Below are 24,740 nucleotides of genomic sequence, written 5' to 3'. Positions count from 1 at the left end.
AATTGGAGTGGGTCTAGGGTGTCAGGTAGGGTGGAGGTGATATGGTCCTTGACTAGTCTTTCAAAGCATTTCATGATGACGGAAGTGAGGGCTACAGGAACAATGGTGGCCCTCTTGAAGCATGTGGGGACAGCAGACTGGGATAAGGTTTGATTGAATATGTCCGTAAACACATTTTTAGCTGCCACGCCAATATGTTTCAGACTCAAGAGCACAAAATGAAGATGTGGAGCAATCACTAATAACGTTACTGCTTACAATTGACTACAACCACAGACAAAAGTTGAATAAAATCAATCACCATGCTTACCTTGACCAAAATTCTCGAGGTACTGTCTTCTCCGCACCAGTGTTCTTTCTGGAAGATTTTTCTCTCGTTCTGTTTGAATCGTTCCTCTTTACTCGTCATTAATTAACTTCGAAAAATATCAAAACAAACAGGCTCAACTTAGTCAGCGTTTAGAGAACGTTGTTTGTTTGCTGGGATCATTCTAACATGTCATCTATCTCTCTGTAGGTGATTGAGCACGATGTGTCCTGTCCCTCCTCCCTGGGCCATCTGGAGTTTGTGGTGCTGGACACAGAGCCGTATGCCTTGCTCGCCTACATCAACGATGTCTGGTTCTGTTCGTTCTGTTCTAAAGTTGTGGTGACCACACCAGAGACCAACACGGCCAACTTCCCCTGTTACCGCTGGATCTCAGGCTATGAGCGTCTGGTGTTCAGAGAGGCCACTGGTCAGTATGTTGGTATACAGTATAGATCATTGTGTAGGTTAAGTTTTGGGTAGAACTGCTGTGCCTATGACACAGCTATAGGTGAGTTAGCTGAATGTCATTTGTAGTTTAAAATCTAATTACGTTTGTCACGTGCCGAATACAACAGGTGTAGACCTTACCGTGAAATGCTTACTTACAAGTCCTTAACCAACAAAGCAGAGTATTTTTAAAGTAAATATTTGTAAATAAAGTAAATATTTGCTAAATAACCTTTTGTCAATAGGGGGAGCAGTTAGCATTTATTTTTTCTGGGTGTTGCCAAATTAAACTGCCTCGTACTCAATTCTTGCTCGTACAATATGCATATTATTAATTCTATTGGATAGAAAACACTCTCTAGTTTCATAAACCGTTGGAATTATGTCTGTGGGTGACCCAGAACTCTTTCTACAGCGAAATCCATGACAGGTACTGCGAATGTCTGAGAGCGAAGCTCTGGTCTCAGATCAGTTTTAAAGGTCTGTGTGTATCCTATGGAACGACATGAACTGCACCCGCCTTCCCCTGGATGTCAGTAACCAATGAGAAGTGGAATGGGCTTGCTACGTAGCTCTCAGAGGTTATAAAAGGCCAAGGAGTGAGGGTAGCCTTCCTTTCGACGCTGACCATTACGCAGAAAGGGACCTCAGGATGCCATTTTCAAACGCTCAGTAATCAACGTTAGATGTATCCGTCTGTAATTTAATTCGATATAGGTGTTAGAAGCATCATAACGAAGCTATTTTAAACCGAGTTATATCAGATTATGCGAGTATATTGCTATTTTTCGGAATTTCCTCAGTATTGCGTCTTGAGGATTTGGACACGTTGGGGCAAAATAGCTATTGTTAGCTATTGTTAGCTGCTATATCAGAAGTTGAATACAACGTTTTACAACCAAGCAACGATTCTTTTGGACAAAGGACCACTTGGCCAAGATTCTGATGGAAGCTCGTCGAAAAGTAAGAGCTATTTATGATGTTATTCCGTTTTTATGTGGAAAAATGTAAACTCAATAATGGCGATTAGTGACGCCATTATTGCGGCACTAGTCTGGCTGTAACGCACACTGTATGTCTAGTAACGTTAATTTTAAAAATCTAACTCAGCGGTTGCATTAATAACTAATGCATCTTTCATTTCATGTCCAACCTGTATTTTTTTAGTCAAGTTTATGAATAGTTTTCGATAAAAATAGTTGTATTTTCAAAATGGCGCCGGGCAGATTGCTTGAGTAGTTGAACACTATTTCCATTGTGTAAGCACGATTTGTGCCGCTAAATATGCACATTTTCGATCAAACTCTATATGGATTGTGTAATATGATGTTACAGGAGTGTCATCGGAAGAATTCTGAGAAGGTTAGTGAAGAAATTAATGTATTTTGGTGATGATAACGCTATAGCTAATTTTGCCTTGAATCAATGGTCGGGTAACGTTTGCAAATGTGGTATGCTAATATAACGATTTATTGTGTTTTCGCTGTAAGACACTTTGAAAATCTGAAATATTGTCTGAATTCACAAGATCTGTGTCTATCCATTGCTGTGAGCTGTGTATTTTTAAGAAATGTTTTATGATGAGTAAATTGGTAATACACGTTGCTCTATGTAGTAATTCTAGTCGCTTTGGGGAGATTTGTGATGGTGGCTGCAATTGCAAACTATGATTTATACCTGAAATATGCAAATTTTTCTAACAAAACCTATGCTATACAATAAATATGTTATCAGACTGTCATCTGATGAGGTTTTTTCTTGGTTAGTGGCTATCAATATCTTTATTTGGCCGAATTGGTGATAGCACCTGATGAAGTAAGAAACTGATGGAGTTAGAAAAGTGTTGTCTTTTGCTAACGGGGTTAGCTAATAGATTTACATATTTTGTCTTCCCTGTAAAACATTTTAAAAATCTGAAATGGTGGCTTTATTCACAAGATCTGTATCTTTCATTTGGTGTCTTGGACTTGTGATTTAATGATATTTAGATGCTACTATTTAATTGTGACGCTATGCTAGCGATGCTAATCAGTGTGGGGGGGGTGGGGGGTGATCCCGGATCCGGGTTTCTGAGGCAGTAAAAGATAAACTATAGTAACAAAATAAAATAGCAATAACAAGGCTATATACAGTGCCTTGCAAAAGTATTCATCCCCCTTGGCGTTTTTCCTATTTTGTTGCATTACAACCTGTAATTTAAATGGGTTTTTATTTGGATTTCATGTAATGGACATACACAAAATAGTCCAAATTGGTGAAGTGAAATGAAAAAGCTTCGAAAAAATAAAAACGGAAAAATGAAGACCAAAGAGCTCTCCAAACACCAAAGAGCTCTCCAAACACCAAAGAGCTCTCCAAACAACAAAGAGCTCTCCAAACACCAAAGAGCTCTCCAAACACCAAAGAGCTCACCAAACAACAAAGAGCTCTCCAAACAACAAAGAGCTCTCCAAACAACAAAGAGCTCTCCAAACACCAAAGAGCTCTCCAAACACCAAAGAGCTCTCCAAACAACAAGTCAGGGACAAAGTTGTGGAGAAGTACAGATCAGGGTTCTGTTATAAATTTTTTTATCAGAAATGTCAAACATCCCACGGAGCACCATTTAAATCCATTAATAAAAAATGGAAAGAATATGGCACCACAACAAACCTGCCAAGAGGGCCACCCACAAACTCGCAGACCAAGCAAGGAGGGCATTAATCAAAGAGACCAAACATAACCCTGAAGGAGCTGCAAAGCTCCACAGCAGAGATTGCAGTATCTGTCCATGGGACCACTTTAAGCAGTACACTCCACAGAGCTGGGCTTTACAGAAGAGTGGCCAGAAAAAAAGCCATTGCTTAAAGAAAAAAATAAGCGAACACGTTTGGTGTTCGCCAAAAGCATGTGGGAGACTCCCCAAACATATGGAAGAACATATGGACCATCATACTGTGGTCAGATGAGACTAAAATGTAGCTTTTTGTCCATCAAGGAAAACGCTATGTCTGGCGCAAACCCGCACCTCTCATCACTCCGAGAACACCATCCCCGCAGTGAAGCATGGTGGGGGCAGCATCGTGCTGTGGGGATGTTTTTCATCGGCAGGGACTGGGAAACTGGTCAGAATTTAAGGCATGATGGATGGCGCTAAATACAGGGAAATTCTTGAGGGAAACCGGTTTCAGTCTTCCAGAGATTTGAGACTGGGACGGCGGTTCACCTTCCAGCAGGACAATGACCCTAAGCATACTGCTAAAGCAACACCCGAGTGGCTTAAGAGGAAACATGTAAATATCTTGGAATGGCCTAGTCAAAGCCCAGACCTCAATCTGTGGTATGACTTAAAGATTGCTGTACACCAGCAGAACCCATCCAACTTGAAGGCGCTGGAGCAGTTTGCCTTGAAGAATGGGCAAAAATCCCAATGGCTAGATGTGCCAAGCTTATAGAGACATACCCCAAGAGACTTAAAGGTGGCTCTGCAAAATATTGACTTTGGGGGGTGAATAGTTCTGCACGCTTAAGTTTTCAGTTTTGTAGCTTATTTCTTGTTTTTCACAATAAAAAATATTTTGCATCTTCAAAGTGGTAGGCATGTTGTGTAAATCAAATGATACCAACCCCCCAAAAATCGATTTTAATTCCAGGTTGTAAGGTAACAAAATAGGAAAAATGCCAAGGGGGGTGAATACTTTCGAAAGCCACTGTACAAAGGGTACCGGTACCGAGTCAATGTGCAGGGGTACAGGTTAGTCGAGGTAATTGAAGTACTACAGTTGAAGTCGGAAGTTTACATACACATTAGCCAAATACATTTAAACTCAGTTTTTCACAATTCCTGACATTTAATCCTAGTAAAAATTCCCCGTCTTAGGTCAGTTAGGATCGCCACTTTATTTTAAGAATGTGAAATGTCAGAATAATAGTAGAGAGAACTATTTATTTCAGCTTTGTATATCTTTCAACACATTCCCAGTGGGCCAGAAGTTTACATACACTCAATTAGTATTTGGTAGCATTTCCTTTAAATTGTTTAACTTGGGTCAAATGTTTCGGGTAGCCTTCCACAAGCTTCCAACAATAAGTTGAGTGAATTTTGGCCCATTCCTTCTGACAGAGCTGGTGTAACCGAGTCAGGTTTCTTGGCCTCCTTGCTCACACATGCTTTTTCAGTTCTGCCCACAACTTTTCTATGGGATTGAGGTCAGGGATTTGTGATGGCCACTCCAATATCTTAACTTGTTGTCTGTCCTTAAGCCATTTTGCCACAACTTTGGAAGTATGCTTGGGGTCATTGTCCATTTGGAAGACCCATTTGCGACCAAGATTTAACTTCCTGACTGATGTCTTGAGATTTTGCTTCAATATATCCACATAATTTTCCTCCCTCATGATGCCATCTATTTTGTGAAGTGCACCAGTCCCTCCTGCAGCAAAGCACCCCCACAACATGATGGTGCCACCCCCGGGCTTCACGGTTGGGATGGTGTTCTTCTGCTTGCAAGCCTCACCCTTTTTCCTCCAAACATAACGATAGTCATTATGGCCAAACAGTTCTATTTTTGTTTCATCAGACCAGAGGACATTTCTCCAAAAAGTATGATCTTTGTCCCCATGTGCAGTTGCAAACCGTAGTCTGGCTTTTTTTATGGTGGTTCTGGAGCAGTGGCTTCTTCCTTGCTGAGCGGCCTTTCAAGTTATGTCAATAGGACTCGTTTTACTGTGGATATAGATACTTTTGTACCTGTTTCCCCCAGCATCTTCACAAGGTCCTTTGCTGTTGCTCTGGGATTGGTTTGCACTTTTCGCACCAAAGTACGTTCATCTCTAAGAGACAGAAAGCGTCTCCTTCCTGAGTGGTATGATGGCTGCATGGTCTCTTGGTGTTTATACTTGCGTACTATAGTTTGTACAGATGAATGTGGTACCTTCAGGCGTTTGGAAATTGCCCCCAAGGATGAACCAGACTTGTGGAGGTCTACATTTGTTTCTGAGGTCTTGGCTGATTTCTTTTGATTTTCCCATGATGTCAAGCAAAGAGGCACTGAGTGTGAAGGTAGGCCTTGAAATACATCCACAGGTACACCTCCAATTGACTCAAATGATGTCAATTAGCCTATCAGAAGCTTCTAAAGCCATGGCATAATTTTCTGGAATTTTCCAAGCTGTTTAAAAGCCACAGTCAACTTAGTGTATGTAAACTTCTGACCCACTGGAATTGTGATACAGTGAATTATAAGTGAAATAATCTATTTATAAACAGTTGTTGGCTAAATGACTTGTGTCATGCACAAAGTAGATGTCGTAACCGACTTGCCAAAACTATAGTTTGTTAGCAAGAAATTTGTGGAGTGGTTGAAAAATGAGTTTTAATGACTCCAACCTAAGTGTATGTAAACTTCCGACTTCAACTGTATGTACATGAAGGGTAGGTGTAAAGTGCATAGATAATGACCAGAGAATATCAGCAGCGTATGTGAATGTATTAATATGACATCTGATTAATATTAATCATTGCAAATATTCTGGGTAGTCATAGTTTATTTTGAAGTGTGTATGAAAGGGTCCATATTTATGGAATAATGGTCGATATACACTACCATTCAAAAGCTTGGGGTCACTCAGAAATGTCCTTGTTTTTGAAAGAAAAGAAAAACAATTGTCCATTGAAATAACATCAAATTGATCAGAAATACAGTGTAGACATTATTAATGTTGTAAATGACTATTGTAGCTGGAAACGGCTGATTTTTAATGGAGTATCTACATAGGCGTACAGAGGCCCATTATCAGCAACCATCACTCCTGTGTTCCAATGGCACGTTGCGTTAGCTAATCCAAGTTTATAATTTTAAAAGGCTAATTGATCATTAGAAAACCCTTTTTCAATTATGTTAGCACAGCTGAAAACTGTAATTCTGATTAAAGAAGCAATAAAACTGGCCTTCTTTAGACTAGTTGAGTATCTGGAGCATCAGCATTTGTTGGTTCGATTACAGGCTCAAAATGCCCAGAAACAAAGACTTTCTACCTAAACATGGAGCTATTCCATGCGAGAAATTGCCAAGAAACTGAAGATCTCGTACAAAGATGTGAACATCTCCCTTCACAGAACAGCACAAACTGGCGCTAACCAAAATAGAAAGGATGGGAGGCCCCGGTGCACAACTGAGCAAGAGGACAAGTGCATTAGTGTCTAGTTTGAGAAACTGACGCCTCACAAGTCCTCAACTGGCAGCTTCATTAAACAGTACCCGCCAGTACCCGCCAGTTGAAACACCAGTCTCAACGTCAACAGTGAAGAGGCGACTCCGTGATGCTGGTCTTCTAGGCAGAGTTGTAAAGAAAAGCCATATCTCCGACTGGCCAATAAAAAGAAAATATTAAGATGGGCAAAAGAACACAGACAATGGACAGAGGAAGATTGGAAAAAAGTGTTAAGGACAGACAAATCTAAGTTTGAGGTGTTCGGAACACAAAGAAGAACATTCGTGAGATGCAGAGAAAATGCTGGAGGAGTGCTTTACGCCATCTGTCAAGCATCATGGAGGCAATGTGATTGTCTAGGGGTGCTTTGGTGGTGGTAAAGTGGGAGATTTGTACAGTGTAAAAGGGATCTTTAAGAAGGAAGGCTATCACTCCATTTTGCAACGCCATGCCATATCCAGTGGACGGTGCTTAATTGGATCCAATTTCCTCCTACAACAGGACAATGACCCAAAGCAAAGCTCCAAACTATGCAATAACTATTTAGGGAAGAAGCAGTCAGCTGGTATTCTGTCTATAATGGAGTGGCCAGCACAGTCACCGGACCTCACCCTATTGAGCTGTTGTGGGAGCAGCTTAACCATATGGTACCTAAGAAGTGGCCATCAAGCCAATCCAACTTGTGGGAGGTACTTCAGGAAGCATGGGGTGAAATCTCTTCAGATAACCTCAACAAATTGACTAGAATGCCAAAGGTCTGCAAGGCTGTAATTGCTGCAAGTGGAGGATTCTTTGAAAAGCAAAGTTTGAAGGACTATTATTATTTCAATAAAAAAATCATTATTTATAACCTTGTCAACGTCTTGACTATATTTCCTATTCATTTTGCAACTCATTCCATGTATGTTTTCATGGAAAACAAGGACATTTCTAAGTGACCCCAAACTTTTGAACAGTAGTGTATACAGTGGATTTCTTAAGATATTGGCCAATCCATAAAAACATGAAAATAATCAACATTTATGGTCTTTTGTATATAAGGTAAGCTAATATTCAACGAGACCTGCCCAGAGGCCATAGAGGAGAGAAAGAAGGAGCTGCAGAGTCGCCATGAGGTGTACCGGTGAGCTTTGTGGAAACATTACTAATTTGTAAAAATACACTAACAACTTTAAACATCCAAATAAAAACATAACTCTTACACACAGATAAATTGATGTGCGATCGTAATAAAAGTGCCAGGTGGCCTAGCGGATCCCTAAGCTGACTAGGTGAAAAATCTGTTGATATGCCCTTGAGCAAGGCACTTAACCCTAATTGCTCTGGATAAGTGTGTCTGCTTAACGACATCATTTTTATATAAGCCCCCTCCCTTTTTGCATGGTTTAGGCCTGGGTTCAAATACTATTGGAAATCTTTCAAATACTTTGAGCATTTTGTTTAGCCTGCCTGGAGTAGTAGGTGGGCGGGGTTTACACTTAAAATAATTAACCCAGGTCTGGTATGGTAGTGTGTAATAGTGAATGACAGGCTGTGTATCACGTCTTGATTTACCGTGTCTATTCCCTTCAGCTGGAGTAAATATGCAGAGGGTCTACCCCAAATAATGAAAGTTGCCAGCGCTTCTGATCTCCCTGCTGAGGTCCGCTTCTCTTTCACCAAGGACTTGGAGTTCAGCTTCACATTAGCCAAAGCGTAAGTTAAAGCACTGGTTCTCAACCTTCTTTTGCTTACTGTACTCCAATCCCAGTTAGCTCTTTGTGGAGTACACCTGAAGTACCCCCTTTGTGTGAATTTCACATTTAGACCCCAGGTTGAACCCCAGGTTGAGAACCATGAGGCAACACCAGGAAATGTATTCGATCTGTCATAATCTATGTTCGCATGTCCCCAACCTACCTGTGAAAGTGTTGGTCCCATGTTTCATGAGCTGAAATAAAAGATTCCAGAAATGTTCCATATGCCCAAAAAAGCTTATTTCTCTCAGATTTTGTGCAGAAATTTGTTTACATCCCTGTTAGTGAGCATTTCTCTTTTTCCAAGATAATCCATCCACCTGATAGTTGTGGCATATCAAGAAGCTGATTAAACAGCATGATCATCACAGAGGTGCGCCTTGTGCTGGGGACAATAAAAGGCCACTCTAAAATGCACAGTTTTGTCACAAAACACAATGCCACAGATGTCTGCAGTTTTGAGGGAGCGTGCAATTGGCATGCTGACTGCAAGAATGTCCACCAGAGCTGTTGCCAGAGAATTTAATGTTAATTTCTCTACCATAAGCCGCCTCCAACGTCATTTTAGTTGGGGTTATGGTATGAGCAGGCATAAGCTTCGAACAACAAACACAATTGCATTTTATCGATGCCAATTTGAATGCAGTGACGAGAGCCTGAGTCCCATTGTCATGCCATTTATCCGACGCCATCACCTCATTTTTTAGCATGATAATGCATAGCCCCATGTCGCAAGGATTCAATACACAATTCCAGGAATCTGAAAATGTCCCAGTTCCTCCATGGCATGCATACTCACCAGACATGTCACCCATTGAACATATTTGGGATGCTCTGGATCGACATGTACGCCAACGTGTTCCAGTGCTCGCAAATATCCAATAATAGGGAGACCTATTCTTCTCTTTTGAACTATTAGTTTAATAAACACCTTTGAAACTGAGCTAATCCTAGTCTGTCTGTGTCTGATCTGTGTAAACGTTTTGACCCAACCCCCTGGTCTGCCACACCCCGCACCCTGACTCGGTACCAGTAACCCCGGTATATAGCCTCGGTATTATGTTACTTATTTTTTACTTTAGTTTATTTGGTAAATATTTACTTAACTCTTCTTGAAATGCACTGCTGGTTAGGGGTTTGTAAGAATAGCACGGTAAGGTCTACACTTGTCGTATTCGGCGCATGTGACAAATAAAGTTTGATATGTTATGTACGTATATGGTATGTTTATTTCTTATATAAATATAATACATTAATATATTCCATATAGCAGACACTTTAAGCCAAAGCAAATTAAAGTGCGTGCATGCATTTTCCATATTGGTGGCCCCAGCAGTAATCAAACCCACTAACATTGTAGCCATGATCTACCAACTGGCCACACAGGACTATAGGAACACATTTAACCCAAAAGGGAAGACATTTATCAAATTGCGATTGACACATATTCAATATATGTGGCCTGTGCATGAATCAACCACCCAAGGGGGAGGATGAAGAGTAAGGGACCCAACACAGACACCTGGGGGACACTCTGGTGGTGTTAAAACCCTTCTCTAACCAAATGCACCATCCAACGAAGTCTTTTGCATGTTGAAGTTCATTTCCTTCTCTGTCCCGGCAGATTGGTGGAGTTGAATCTAGCAGGACTGTCCACCAACAAGGAGCAATGGAAGAGCCTAGATGAACTCAGTCACGTCTTCAATAGCCGCAAGACTGATGTTTATGGTAAGGTCTGGTCAGTAGTGTCTGTCTTGAATAAGTCATGGATTCAAATGGTTTACTGGAACCATTAGCATCTCATTATTATTTGATACTTTTGTTATCTATTAGACTATGTCGAAAAGAACTGGAAGGAGGATGAGTTTTTCGGGTTCCAGCTTCTGAACGGCATCAACCCCATGATGATCCATCGCTGCTCCAAGCTTCCAGAGAACTTCCCCGTCACAGAAGACATGGTGAAGGCTTCCCTTTTTGGAAAAAGCCTTGAAGCGGAAATTCAGGTCTGTCAAAATAGTCTGTCTGTTGTCACTCATCGTTCTGTTATTGCTCTATTGGTTTCCTCCTGAGTAAGTTGTGTGTATTCTTTGGTATGGTGTTGACGTCTTCCTAACTCATTCATGTCCTAACCTAAACAGAAAGGCAACGTCTTTCTGGTTGACTACAAGCGCCTGCATGGAGTCACTGCAAACGTGATCAACGGGAAACAGCACTTCTTGGCTGCTCCTCTCTGCTTGCTCTACATGACTCCAGAAGATAAGCTCATGCCCATCGCAATCCAGGTACATCTCACATGAGAGTGAAATGTAGAGTTCTGAACTCCACATTGAAGAAGCTCAACAGAACATTTGCCACTGGGGATGCTCTTGAACCAAAAGGGGTCCCCTAAATGGACAGAAATATTGCCCAGAAATGACCTATCAGAATTTGGTTAATGTTATATCATATGACCTTATGTACGATACAGACAACACTCAAAACAAGGTTTTTAGTAAACAATTAAACATATGTCCATTACCAGTCAAAAGTTTGGACACCTACTTATTGTCTATATTTGTACTATTTTATACATTGTAGAATGACAGAGAAGACATCAAAACTATGACATTACACATATGGAATCATATAGTAACCAAAAAAGTGTCAAAATACAAATACAAATACAATATATTTTCGATTGTTCAAAGTAGCCACCCTTTGCCTTAATGACAGCTTTGCACACACTTGGCATCCTCTCAACCGGCTTCATGAGGAATGCTTTTCCAACTGTCTTGAAGGAGTTCCCACATATGCGGAGCACTTGTTGGCTGCTTTTCCTTCACTCTGAGGTCCAACTCATCCCAAACCATCTCAATTGGTTGAGGTCGGGTGATTGTGGAGCCCAGGTCATCTGATGCAGCACTCCATCACTCGCCGCCTTGGTCATATAGCCCTTACACAGCCTGGAGGTGTCCCAATAACCGCAAACCAGATGGGATGGCATATCACTGCAGAATGTTGTGGTAGCCATGCTGGTTAAGTGGGCCTTGAATTCTAAATAAATAACTGACAGTGTCACCAGCAAAGCACCCCCACACCTCCTCCATGCTTCACGGTGGGAACCACACATGCGGAGATCATACGTTCACCTACTCTGCGTCTCATAATGACACGGCGGTTGGAACCAAAAATCAAAAATTGACTCCTCAGACAAAGGACAGATTTCCTTTGTCTGAGGAGACAATGGCTACTTTGAAGAATCTGAAATATATTTTGATTTGTTTCACACTTTTTTGGTTACTACATTGTTGTGGAAATTCTTTCACAGGGACACTCGAAATCAATATTAAATTAATAATTGTTTGTCAGCGAGCTGGAGAGGTTCCAACCAACTCAATGCATCATAGTACACATGTCAATCAGGAGATCTACCTGGGCAGACCCAGCAGTTGCCTTACGTATATACGGCAATACACAGACAAGTTATATTTGCATGATTTAGCATAATTAATTCATCATTACTATTTTGTTTAATTCATGTGACAGACCAATACTGGTTCATAACATGTGACAGACCAATACCTCACGAGGCTTCTTTCTCTCTAAGCTGAGACCTTGAAACAGATATCTTTAGTTCGTTCTCAAAACACGGTCTGAGCAAATTGCAGCTGCTGAGAGTGGAGATTTGTACAGTCAGCCAATTGCATGAACACAGAAATTGGTTTATAGAATAGCACATGAATAGAACACAGAAATTAGTTATAAGAAAAGCACAAAAATTAAAATTCCCAATTTAACATGATTCCATATGTGTTATTTTATAGTTTCGATGTCCTCACTACTATTCTACAATGTAGAAAATAGTAAAAACAAAGAAAAACCCTTGAATGAGTAGGTGTGTCCAAACTTTTAAATTAATTATAGTAATAATATACACATTCTCAATTAATGAAACAAGCTATGATTTGTGTTTTGTATTTCCTTTTACAGCTGAAGCAGGATCCTGGAAAAGACAACCCCATCTTCCTTCCTACTGACTCTAAGTATGACTGGCTCCTGGCCAAGATCTTTGTGAGGAGCGCTGACTTCGCTGAACATGAGCTGAACTTTCACTTGCTGAGGACTCACCTGCTGGCTGAGGTGTTTGCCATGTCGACACTGCGCAACCTACCAATGGTGCATCCCATCTACAAGGTACATACTTACTGCTGTGCATGCAGACACTGAGTTTGTTTTCAACTGTTATTAAACAATATCTGTGTGAGTTATTTTCCGATCAACTGAATATGTTTAACATGATAATTCAAGAGAAACCTGAAGAATTTGAGAAAAAAATATGGAAAATGCATGTTTAAAAAAAAAAAATTGATCGTTGCAGTAGGTTGTAGTATACTACAATACATAGCTTCTTTAGGTGTGAATTTCATGTACGATTGTTCCATCTTTCTCCATAGCTCCTGATCTCTCACTTCCGCTACACTCTGCAGATCAACACTCTGGCTAGAAAGGCCCTCATATCAGAGAATGGGGTGATCACAAAGGTACTGCCTATTCCATTCTTATAATGTTCTATAATATGTTAATACTTGTGGAATGTCACAATGCTAGTGGAAACTGATTGTATCAGTTATCACAGGGGTCTCCTACAGGTCGATCGCGAGATACCAGTAGCTCGCAGACCACATGAGTAGCTCGCCAAACAATTCATCAACAAATCTCACGAGACACAATCGAATCAATGCAACATTATCCCACCCCTGGTTCGTCACTATTGCCTTAAAAAGCTAAACCTAAAACAATATCTGCCAATTAATTTCCAGCAATATTGCCGCCGTTTGTTTGTGTGATCCATGCGTTTGTCAGTTGTGATAACCGTATTGTAGGTTGTCCGTGCGTTAGCCAGTTGTGATAACCGTATTGTAGGTTGCCAGAAATACTTTCCCATAAACCTTCTTAATTAAATGTTAAATGCAAAGTAGGCTTACCTGGTAGAATTTTAGGACCACTTTAGGTATCCCACAAAATATGTACAAATTATTTTATAAAATGTTGAATTTGGTCTTTACTATAGCCCATAGAAACGCATTGATAAATCATAATGAATAAGATTTTTAACTGTCTGTCCTGGATCTAGGATATTTAAGAAAGCTCAGAAAATATACAGTACCAAGTGTAGTGTCAAAAACAATCAAGCGCTTATCATGTTTTAGGGAAGACCCAGATGCAGACAGTGTTGAAGTAACAAAAGTTTATTACTAGAACAGGGGCAGGCAAAACAACAGGTCAATGGCAGGCAGAGCTCAGTAATCCAGGGTGGTGTGACAAGGTACAGAACGGCAGCTCAACCGTCCAACGTTGGGGACACCGTTTGGATGAAATAACACTCTAGGTAAATCTATACGATTATACAATCTTAACATTGGGGTACCTCTCACATTTGACGAGCCAGTCAAGCCAAATCGTAATGAGCTGGTTATCGTTATGAGACGTACACCTAGCGACACATACCTCAGTAGAGTGATTGTATTATCGGGCTGAACTCTGTCAGGTTTGCATTGTTGGGACACATTTATGTGAACCTCTCAGCCATAAACATGTAATTAATAGCCTGTATTTTTGTTTGCTTCAACCACGGAGCAGCCCTGGAATCTGTCATTCACATGTTCTGTAATCGATAACCCTGTTAGTTGTTTAAAACACTGATCGCCGTTAGAAAACACTGAATTAGCTGACGCATAAAAAAAGCTAATTTCCTTTAGACAAGGGTGGATCATTTTGTCGGTGAAATCCGGGTCAACAGTATCAATGTAACAGTTTAACTTTATGGCCGTCCCCTCGCGCGAACCAGGGACCCTCTGCACAAATCAACAACAGTCACCCACAAAGCATCGTTACCCATCGCTCCACAAAGGCCGCGGTCCTTGCAGAGCAAGGGGAACCACTACTTCAAGGTCTCAAAGCGAGTGACGTCACCGTTTGAAAGGCTATTAGCGCGCACTACCGCTAACTAGCTAGCCATTTCACATCGGTTACAAAAGCATAGAGTTGAAAATGTGATGGAAACACATTGAACTTCTGTTTTTTACTCAGTACACGAAGACAATTTGTTTTATGTGCACTAGGTCATCAAGCCCAGCTTTGATGGAAATCAAGCCAGTTTGAAAGAAACACTCATATCCGTTAAAATGCACGTATTTTTCAAGTGAATATTTGAACATTCGCTTGAAAATCTTTCGACAAGTGGATGGAAACCTAGCTATAGACAGAGTTGCGTTTTGGCTTGGCAGGAATCAATCATTCAGCTTAAGATAAAGATGCTGTTAGATTCCACCGGAGCAGACCGGCAAAATATGTCATGCAAATGCTAATTACACTTGTGTGGTATTTGTTAAAATATTAAATGATGCCGGCCGTTTATAAGAGAATGCTGTTAATGATTAACAAAAATTTGTGAGAAAGGACCAGACTTGAACGTAACACTTAACTAGCTGCCTTGAATGCAGCTCCCTACCAATTCAACAAGCACCAGCAGCTAACCATCGCCAATCAGCCTCAACTACTGTTGGCAACACTAACAGCCTCAGTTCGGGACACGGGACTTCTGTGGTCCCGTGTGGCTCAGTTGGTAGAGCATGGCGCTTGCAACGCCAGGGTTGTGGGTTCAATTCCCACGGGGGGACCAGGGTTCAATTCCCATGGGGGGACCAGGATGAATATGTATGAACTTTCCAATTTGTAAGTCGCTCTGGATAAGAGCGTCTGCTAAATGACTTAAATGTAATGTAAATGTAGCTGCCTTGAACGTAACTCCTCAAACAAGCTCTAACTGCTATTCAGCCTCAGCACCTGCTCCCACTCTCCTTAATCTCCACTACCACCTTACTTAAATCTGACAAAACAGTCATTCATCCTCTCTGTTTTGCGTCGCATGCAAGACACTGAACGTGATAAGCCTCGTTTTATCTTTGTTCTAATTAAGTTAGCGTCCTTACTTTGTTTACTATGGAGTTTGAGCTCACTGCCTCAGATTCCGATGTGTTTTCAGACCAAGTTCTAGACTCTCCATTATCAAGGACACACCACCTTTAACCAGATGGCTGCCGTCCATTGTTTCAGTGCCCTATCACTGTTTCAGGCCTTAAACTGCAATGCCATGGCTGGCCTTTAGGCCTTTCTCCCCACCGCCCTGCATGCCGGAGTACACCCCCCCCCCCCCCCCCCCCCGCCCTGCCCCGCCAAGGGCCTTCCATCTCTCTCTGTGTCCTCCGATCCACCAGTTCCTCTCTACGGCCACCTCGGCTCATTCTCCACCCAAAACCTTGATCTTCAATCAACCTGCAGTCTCTTCCCCTCACTGCCAGAAGATACTACAAGTGTAGGTGTTAATCATTCCTCTCTCCTCACTCCTTCTCCCACACAGGCTTTACCCCGCATTATCAACCGTGACCTCTTCCAGGTGCCCCTGCGCTCCACTGACCCTCACCACTCCAGGTTCTCTGTCCCAGAGTTTTACTTGGCTTTCAGCCCATCCTTTTCCCCGCCAAGAGTTGGATGACTACCAATCAATCATCACGAATCTGGCTGTCCGTTTTGGTGGTGCAACCTTTTACGACTTCCATCGCCGGTTCTCGGAAGCCGTTGCTTCCAGGCTCCTTTATGTGGAGCATCATGACATACCCCTCGAAGTGGCGCTCTACTGTTGCATATTTGCTGGCAAAGTATCCTTCGCCTGCCACCTCTGTGGTTGCCCATCCCACCCTGCCACCATGCTCCCTGTCTGCCCCTCTGAAGTGTCATCTGCCCTGCCTCTGCTCGCTGTTCCACCCTACCCTCTTCCTCCTGCTAGATGATATTATGCGTTTGCCGTGTCCTGTGGGAGGAAGGACCACCATGGTCGTCCTGTGCTCTTCTCCGGTCGCATAATCTGCAACAATTTCAATAACTATGGCTGCAGCACTTCGTCATGCAAGCTCGTACACATTCTGTAATGGGACTCTAAAATCCTGCCCTCAATCTCACTCCTTCTACTGATAAATGACTGTTAGCCAACCTCACCACCCCCATCAACTTCACCGCCATTGCTGTGGACTTGGACTTTCCCCCTGACCCCTCCTTTGTCCGATATTTATTTGCTTGATGGCCTGAAATATTTTTCTGGTCTCCTCACTTCTGCTCCAACCTCTGTTCTTCTCTTGACGAGCCAGTCTCCTCCCTCCTGGTCAAGGAGGTGAAGCAGGGATTTCTGATCGGCCCCTTTTTCCTCCCGCTATTCTCCACCTACCACATCAGTCCCCTCGGAATTGAAACCCAAAGGTATTCAGGCAAGAAGCATATCATCGATCTTTCCTATGCTGTCCCTTACGGGGATTTCTACAGTGGTTGTTGGTTTGCTGCTTCATGGCCTGCCAAACTTGCTTCCTTTCCTGCAGCCCCCTCTGCCCCTTTAGCTGCTTCTCTCTGGAGGAACAAATGGTCGAAGGGCCATACTCATCCATTCTGACAACCTTCCATGGTACAACTCATTAACAAGGGCCGTTCTGACTACAGTGGGGCAAAAAAAGTATTTAGTCAGCCACCAATTGTGCAAGTTCTCCCACTTAAAAAGATGAGAGAGGCCTGTAATTTTCATCATAGGTACACTTCAACTATGACAGACAAAATGAGAAAAAAAAATCCAGAAAATCACATTGTAGGATTTTTAATGAATTTATTTGCAAATTATGATGGAAAATAAGTATTTGGTCACCTACAAACAAGCAAGATTTCTGGCTCTCACAGACCTGTAACTTCTTCTTTAAGAGGCTCCTCTGTCCTCCACTCGTTACCTGTATTAATGGCACCTGTTTGAACTTGTTATCAGTATATAAGACACCTGTCCACAACCTCAAACAGTCACACTCCAAACTCCACTATGGCCAAGACCAAAGAGCTGTCAAAGGACACCAGAAACAAAATTGTAGACCTGCACCAGGCTGGGAAGACTGAATCTGCAATAGGTAAGCAGCTTGGTTTGAAGAAATCAACTGTGGGAGCAATTATTAGGAAATGGAAGACATACAAGACCACTGATAATCTCCCTCGATCTGGGGCTCCACGCAAGATCTCACCCCGTGGGGTCAAAATGATCACAAGAACGGTGAGCAAAAATCCCAGAACCACACGGGGGGACCTAGTGAATGACCTGCAGAGAGCTGGGACCAAAGTAACAAAGCCTACCATCAGTAACACACTACGCCGCCAGGGACTCAAATCCTGCAGTGCAAGACATGTTCCCCTGCTTAAGCCAGTACATGTCCAGGCCCGTCTGAAGTTTGCTAGAGAGCATTTGGATGATCCAGAAGAAGATTGGGCGAATGTCATATGGTCAGATGAAACCAAAATAGAACTTTTTGGTAAAAACTCAACTCGTCATGTTTGGAGGACAAAGAATACTGAGTTGCATCCAAAGAACACCATACCTACTGTGAAGCATGGGGGTGGAAACATCATGCTTTGGGGCTGTTTTTCTGCAAAGGGACCAGGACAACTGATCCGTGTAAAGGAAAGAATGAATGGGGCCATGTATCGTGAGATTTTGAGTGAAAACCTCCTTCCATCAGCAAGGGTATTGAAGATGAAACGTGGCTGGGTCTTTCAGCATGACAATGATCCCAAACACACCGCCCGGGCAACGAAGGAGTGGCTTCGTAAGAAGCATTTCAAGGTCCTGGAGTGGCCTAGTCAGTCTCCAGATCTCAACCCCATAGAAAATCTTTGGAGGGAGTTGAAAGTCCGTGTTGCCCAGCAACAGCCCCAAAACATCACTGCTCAAGAGGAGATCTGCATGGAGGAATGGGCCAAAATACCAGCAACAGTGTGTGAAAACCTTGTGAAGACTTACAGAAAATGTTTGACCTCTGTCATTGCCAACAAAGGGTATATAACAAAATATTGAGAAACTTTTGTTATTGACCAAATACATATTTTCCACCATAATTTGCAAATAAATTCATTAAAAATCCTACAATGTGATTTTCTGGATTTTTTTCCCTCATTTCTCACAACTCATAGTTGAAGTGTACCTATGATGAAAATTACAGGCCTCTCTCATCTTTTTAAGTGGGAGAACTTGCACAATTGGTGGCTGACTAAATACTTTTTTGCCCCACTGTACCTCCCTATCATGAGTTTCTTAAGACGTCTAACCTGGCCCTCCGTGACCCATTAGTTCCTTCTCAGAGCTGCACATGTACCCAGTCAATGTAACTCATTCGCTGATTCTCTGTCCCGCCTCCAATTTCAGAGATTCAGGTGTTTGGCCCCATATGGAGAACCCCTACCAACCCCAATCACTCCTTACGCCATGACGACTTTCCCGTGAACATTCTCCTAATCTCCCAGCCACTCTATCATATCTGCCGTTGCACCAAGGACACTGTCCTCTTACTGGACAGCCTGGAGATGTTTCCATACCATCTATTACCTGCCTTTGTCACCCCTCTCCATGCAGACATCCTCCATCTGGACATACCTGGCCGGGATCAACTTCTTTCAAGTTGCTTACTGGGTCTTCATGTTCCTCTTCTCACCTGCAAGTCTCCCTTCTCAAGGGCCTCCAACGCACCAAAGTCCACCAACCCCCTCGCCACCAGCCCATCACCTTCGATATCCTGTCTGCCTGCATCCAGACGCTGTGGTCTGGTTACATCTCCATCACAGTTTCTTCCACACTAGAATCAATGTTTCCTTTGTCATTTTTGGGATTCCTGCAATGTTCAGAGTTTACATCTGTTATCTACAACCCTTCTTGTCATCTCAGCGTGTCAAATGTCACCATCATCGAAAGATTCCACCATCAAACACAGTAAAACCGATCAGTTTGGCAGAACAACAGTCTATCTGTTCTGGCTGCCGTCTACCATCGAACCACCCCCCTGCTTCCTGCAGCTAAATTTAAAAATGCCTCTCCATCCGATCCACTATTCATCACAGATTCTGGTTCCATTCCCATCTGAGACTAATACTATCCCTGTCCGGCTATCCTGCTGACCAATTCTCCGGACAATCCTTCCGCATTGAAGCCTTTTCCATGGCATCTAAGACAACACCGTACAACTCCTTGGCCGCTGGTCCTCTCAAGCCTATCATTCCTACATCTGTTCTGAAATCAACATCAGGACAGCCCACAACATTCTCATCTCTCAGAACCTGCATTAACTCTGGCACTGTTCGACAGTATGCCTCATTTCACGGACACCATCTACCTCGCGCACCATATCGTACCCAACCAGCCAAAAGAGGAATGGCTCCCCAGCTGAGCCTGGTTCCTCACGGTATCCTTACTTGAAGGGAATTACCACCGTTGCTCCTTGGGTCTGTTGGCTGACTCATGGGCATCTTGTACTACCTCCGCTATATCGCCAACCATTCTGCAGCTCACTTCCCCTCCAGGGTCCGACTCCCTTGGCGTTCTCTTATTAGGCTTCTGTGGTGAAGGCAATTCCTATCTACCATACCCTGACTGTCTACCTGAAACTCCAAGCCAAACCTACAGTCAACCTCTCCGGATCCTTCATCTGCAGCCCTTAGCTTCCTCTGGTCCATTCTCATTTCCCTCCTTAATCCTCATTAATTTCCTCAAATATTCTAAACCCATTTTCATGTCTGGTCCTTAAACTTGTGAAGTGGAAGTTTTACGGTGGTTATTAGTATCTTAATGGCTGACACTAGATTAGTACTACTCACACTGTAGATAATGCTGAATTTTTCGAACATGTCAAAAAATTACCGGGATGCTGTAGAGTGCCCGGGAGCCCGTAAAAATCTAAATTCCAGGAAAGTGGGCCGCAATGTAATGTTTGCCTCGGAGTTTACTTTATCTGCAATTTTAGAAATGCTCATCGCGAGTCCCCAGACACACTACAATTTTTGCTCTGTCTGCCCTAAACTAGACCTCCAAAACAAGGTTAACTATCCCTTTAACCCATCTTGAAGAATGCCAGTGTAGGAGGTCCAGGGATGTTGGAGTTCCTGAAGAAAGCGGTGGCCTCATTGACCTACAGCTCCCTCTGTATGCCAGAGGACATCACTGCACGCGGTCTGGAGTCAATCCCCAACTTCCTCTACAGGGATGATGGACTCAGGCTGTGGGACATCGTCCACAGGTAATGTTTGTACAGGCCTATAGATTTCCATTGTGCAGATCTGGGCTTTTTTGCACCAAGAAATTCTGTATACCTCATAAGACAGAATGATTTGATTTGTGTATTATAAATTCATGCAACTGTATTTTGCATTGCTCAAATTACTAATCTCTAGTCTTGTGGACACCTAAAGTAACGTACTGCTCTGTTATGAACATGTTTGTTTTTAAAATACCTCTTAGCACCCCACACTCCTGCTGAATAGTCCAGAACAGGACACACGCATGTCTGATACAGTTTGGAATACGTAGCATAAACAATATCTTTGAGTTTTTGTTGTTCCTATAACTCCGAGCTCTACTTGCTGAGTCGGCAAAGGCTGAAGTTCCGTATAGAAAGGTAATATGGTCATCAATAAAAAGACCCAAATATTTAGAATTGCTAGCAAACTCAATGTCTTCACCAAAACAACTGAAAACTTCTCTTAGTACCTGGTTTTCTAAAATGCATCTGTGCTCTTTTGCCATGTTGTCATCGTGTTTTGGCTAATGCCTGATATTTTGTATAGGTTTGTTCAGAAAATGATTGGTCACTACTACACCTGTGACTCAGACGTCCAGAAGGACTCTGAACTGCAGAACTGGATCAAGGAGATCTTCTTCTATGGGTTCCTGGCCAAAACCAGCACAGGTTACACTTTTCTCATTTAAATGACACAACCTGCGTCACAAATGGCAACAGCTCTCTGGTCAAAACTAGTGCACTATATAGGGAAAAGGGTGCAAGTTGACAGACTACACTTAAATTATTTCTGATAATAAATGTGTCCATTCCCTTATGCTTCTCATTCCCAAACTATATTCTGGATCATTTGTCAATTCGGTGTCTGATCATTGTGGCATACTGTCTCTGTGCAGGAATCCCTCAGTCTTTCAGTTCAGTGACAGAGCTGATCAAGTTTCTCACCATGGTGATCTTCACAGTGTCTGTCCAACATGCTGCAGTCAACAATGGACAGGTAATAAACTTTGAAACATGTCAAAAACCTGTGTGCAGTATCCTCCGCTGTTATTCAAAATGTGATTTTAGTTAGTTTCTGTTTAATTATATTGGAAAAGCAGTGGTTTGATCTATTTCACCATTGTCATTCCAGTTTGATTTTGGTGGATGGATGCCCAACTTCCCCATCGCTCTGCAACAACCACCTCCCACCACTAAGAGGCAGTGTACTGAGAGCACAATGCTGAAGACCTTCCCTGACGTCAATACCACCGTCAATGGCATGGCAGCGGTGTACCTTCTGAGCATGCAGTCCACTGACTTTGTGAGTATACGAGAAACTGTATTTAAAAATGACATTAAAGCATTTCATGACACTCTCAAATCGAATCGTTTCCTTAGTAGTCATAATTAGTATATCAGTGGTTCATGAATTTCAAATTTCATCAACTCTTGCCTACTTAGGTCGCTCTTGGAAATGGCTATCAGGATCACTTCAGTGAGAAGACCCCTCTGGAACTGATTCACAAAACTCAAGATATGCTGAAGAAATACAACTTTGAAATTCAAGGCAGAAATGTCTCTTTGCCCTTGCCATACACCTACCTGAATCCCAACAATGTGGAGAACAGTGTGGCCCTGTAAAATGAGTCGGGATCCTATTTATTAGGCACCAAATGGAGAAAAAAAACCTCACTGATACAGGGAGACTACCTTGTTTTCTGTTGAAACCTGTTTTAAAACATTTATCTGATGGTGTGCCCTAATCATTACGACCCAGGCACTTTACTCTATTGTGGTTCAGTACACTTTTTATTTTTAATAGCCACATGCAGCCAAGATGAGAAGTTAAATGTTTATATTTCTTTGTTGTGAATGCCACTAGCTGATCCTTTTGATCAAAGTCTTTAGTTGGATTCTTCACCCTTGTATAACTGAATGTTTGTGCCTCGGGCCCCTTCCTGTTATTGGCAAAACCTAACATTGCATGCAAAACAGGAATCTACTGTATTTGCTTCACCTGGACTCAGTATGTGGCCTGCCATTTTCCAGCTAACCAGCAGGAGGTGTGGTGTATGGTTCACATAGAGACAGGTGACCTTAAGGATAACTTATTTCAGATTCCTGCCTCCTAAAAGGGGAGTGTTGAGAGTAAATTACCAAATGGCCAACACTTAGACATCACTTCCCATAGTGCCTTGCTGCTGAGAGGAAACTGCATGTGACGTTCCTGATTTATTAGCAGTGTAGCTTGAACCCACTCAATTGTGTGAGAGCCAAAAGGAAACTACTGTCCATACAGCTAAGATAGAGATTATAACTTTAACTCTGTTTAATGGCTGATCAAGAGCTTTTTGATTTCATGCAATAAAGTCTTAGTTAATCTTCATCCTTGTCTCTTTCATTGTCCATGTGCCCCAAGCAGTTTTGTTCAACTGGTTGACCCTTACATACCCGCCTTATACTGAGTAGCGCACAAGGATATAACTGATACAGGGAGAGACTACCTTGTTTACTGTTGAAACCTGTTTTAAAACATTGTGGTTACCTCATTGAAATGCACAAGCACTCCACACTCTCACCTAGAGTACATAGCATCTCTTTGCTCCTGAGGTGCTGACTTGCTGCACCCTCGATAACTACTGTGATTATTATTTGACCATGCTGGTCATTTATGAACATTTGAACATCTTGGCCATGTTCTGTTATAATCTCCACCCGGCACAGCCAGAAGAGGACTGGCCACCCCTCATAGCCTGGTTCCTCTCTAGGTTTCTTCCTAGGTTTTTGGCCTTTCTAGGGAGTTTTTCCTAGCCACCGTGCTTCTACACCTGCATTGCTTGCTGTTTGGGGTTTTAGGCTGGGTTTCTGTACAGCACTTTGATATATCAGCTGATGTACAAAGGGCTATATAAATACATTTGATTTGATTTGGATAAGCAAGATCAGTTTCCAGTAAATTTTTCCCTTGAGGCCAGAGGGAGCCAGACAAAAGAGAGGCATTGAAAAACATTGGTATTGAATCCAATGCTTAGTATTAGATTGATGTAGTCGAGTGGAAAATAACCTCAAGACCCATAATCTGACTGTCATTTGCAGAGTCTAGCAAACGTTGAATGGTCATGAGAAGCGAATATCAAGTATTTAATGACAAAGTAAATTTAACTGATTCACACCAGTCAAAAGTTTGGACACACCTACTCATTCAAATATTTTTTCTTTGTTTTTACTATTTTCTACATAGTAAAATAATAGTGAAGACATCAAAACTATGAAATAACACATATGGAATCATGTAAATTAAAAAGTGTTAAACAAATCAAAATGTATTTGAGATTCTTCAAAGTAGCTACCCTTTGCCTTCACGACAGCTTTGTACACTCTTGGAATTCGCTCAACCATCTTCACCTGGAATGCTTTTCCAAAGGTCTTGAAGGAGTCCCCACATAGTGGGGAGAACAAGTATTTGATACACTGCCAATTTTGCAGGTTTTCCTACTTACAAAGCATGTAGAGGTCTGTAATTTTTTTATCATAGGTACACTTCAACTGTGAGAGACGGAATCTAAAACAAAAATCCAGAAAATCACATTGTATAATTTTTAAGTAATTCCTTTGCATTTTATTGCATGACATAAGTATTTGATACATCAGAAAAGCAGAACTTAATATTTGGTTTATTTATTAAAAATGTATTGAGTCGATCCAGTAGTTGGCTACACATCTACATTTCAAAAAAGTAATTAACTACACCAAACACTACAAAGATTTTAATTTAGTTAAACTATGTATATATGATGTAAACATACCTGTGTTCAGGGTTGGGTAGTAACAGATTACATGTAACAGGGATTACATAATTAGTTACTTCATTCATGTAATTAAATCTGCCCGGATTATTTAAAAAATGTAACCGGGATTAGTTACATTCTTAAAAACAGCTGATTACCTGAT

At 41.9% G+C, this 24,740-nt stretch overlaps 1 protein-coding gene across 1 annotated transcript; it reads left to right on the top strand.

Annotated features, from left to right (window-relative positions):
• The first annotated feature begins 302 nt into the window (after positions 1-302).
• LOC120040129 (hydroperoxide isomerase ALOXE3-like) lies at positions 303-23,175 on the top strand. The gene is made up of 14 exons (XM_038985374.1): positions 303-329; positions 518-737; positions 7,991-8,072; positions 8,522-8,644; positions 10,310-10,413; positions 10,519-10,688; positions 10,824-10,967; positions 12,655-12,858; positions 13,119-13,205; positions 20,638-20,807; positions 21,355-21,476; positions 21,704-21,804; positions 21,940-22,110; positions 22,251-23,175. The coding sequence occupies exons 1-14, from the start codon at positions 303-305 to the stop codon at positions 22,428-22,430; spliced, it is 1,905 nt and encodes a 634-aa protein (XP_038841302.1). The 3' UTR covers positions 22,431-23,175.
• The last annotated feature ends 1,565 nt before the right edge of the window (positions 23,176-24,740 follow it).

This window comes from Salvelinus namaycush, unplaced genomic scaffold (assembly GCF_016432855.1).
Source record: "Salvelinus namaycush isolate Seneca unplaced genomic scaffold, SaNama_1.0 Scaffold326, whole genome shotgun sequence".
In the NCBI taxonomy this organism is placed as follows: domain Eukaryota; kingdom Metazoa; phylum Chordata; class Actinopteri; order Salmoniformes; family Salmonidae; genus Salvelinus; species Salvelinus namaycush.
This window is presented reverse-complemented; position numbering and strand designations above follow the sequence as displayed.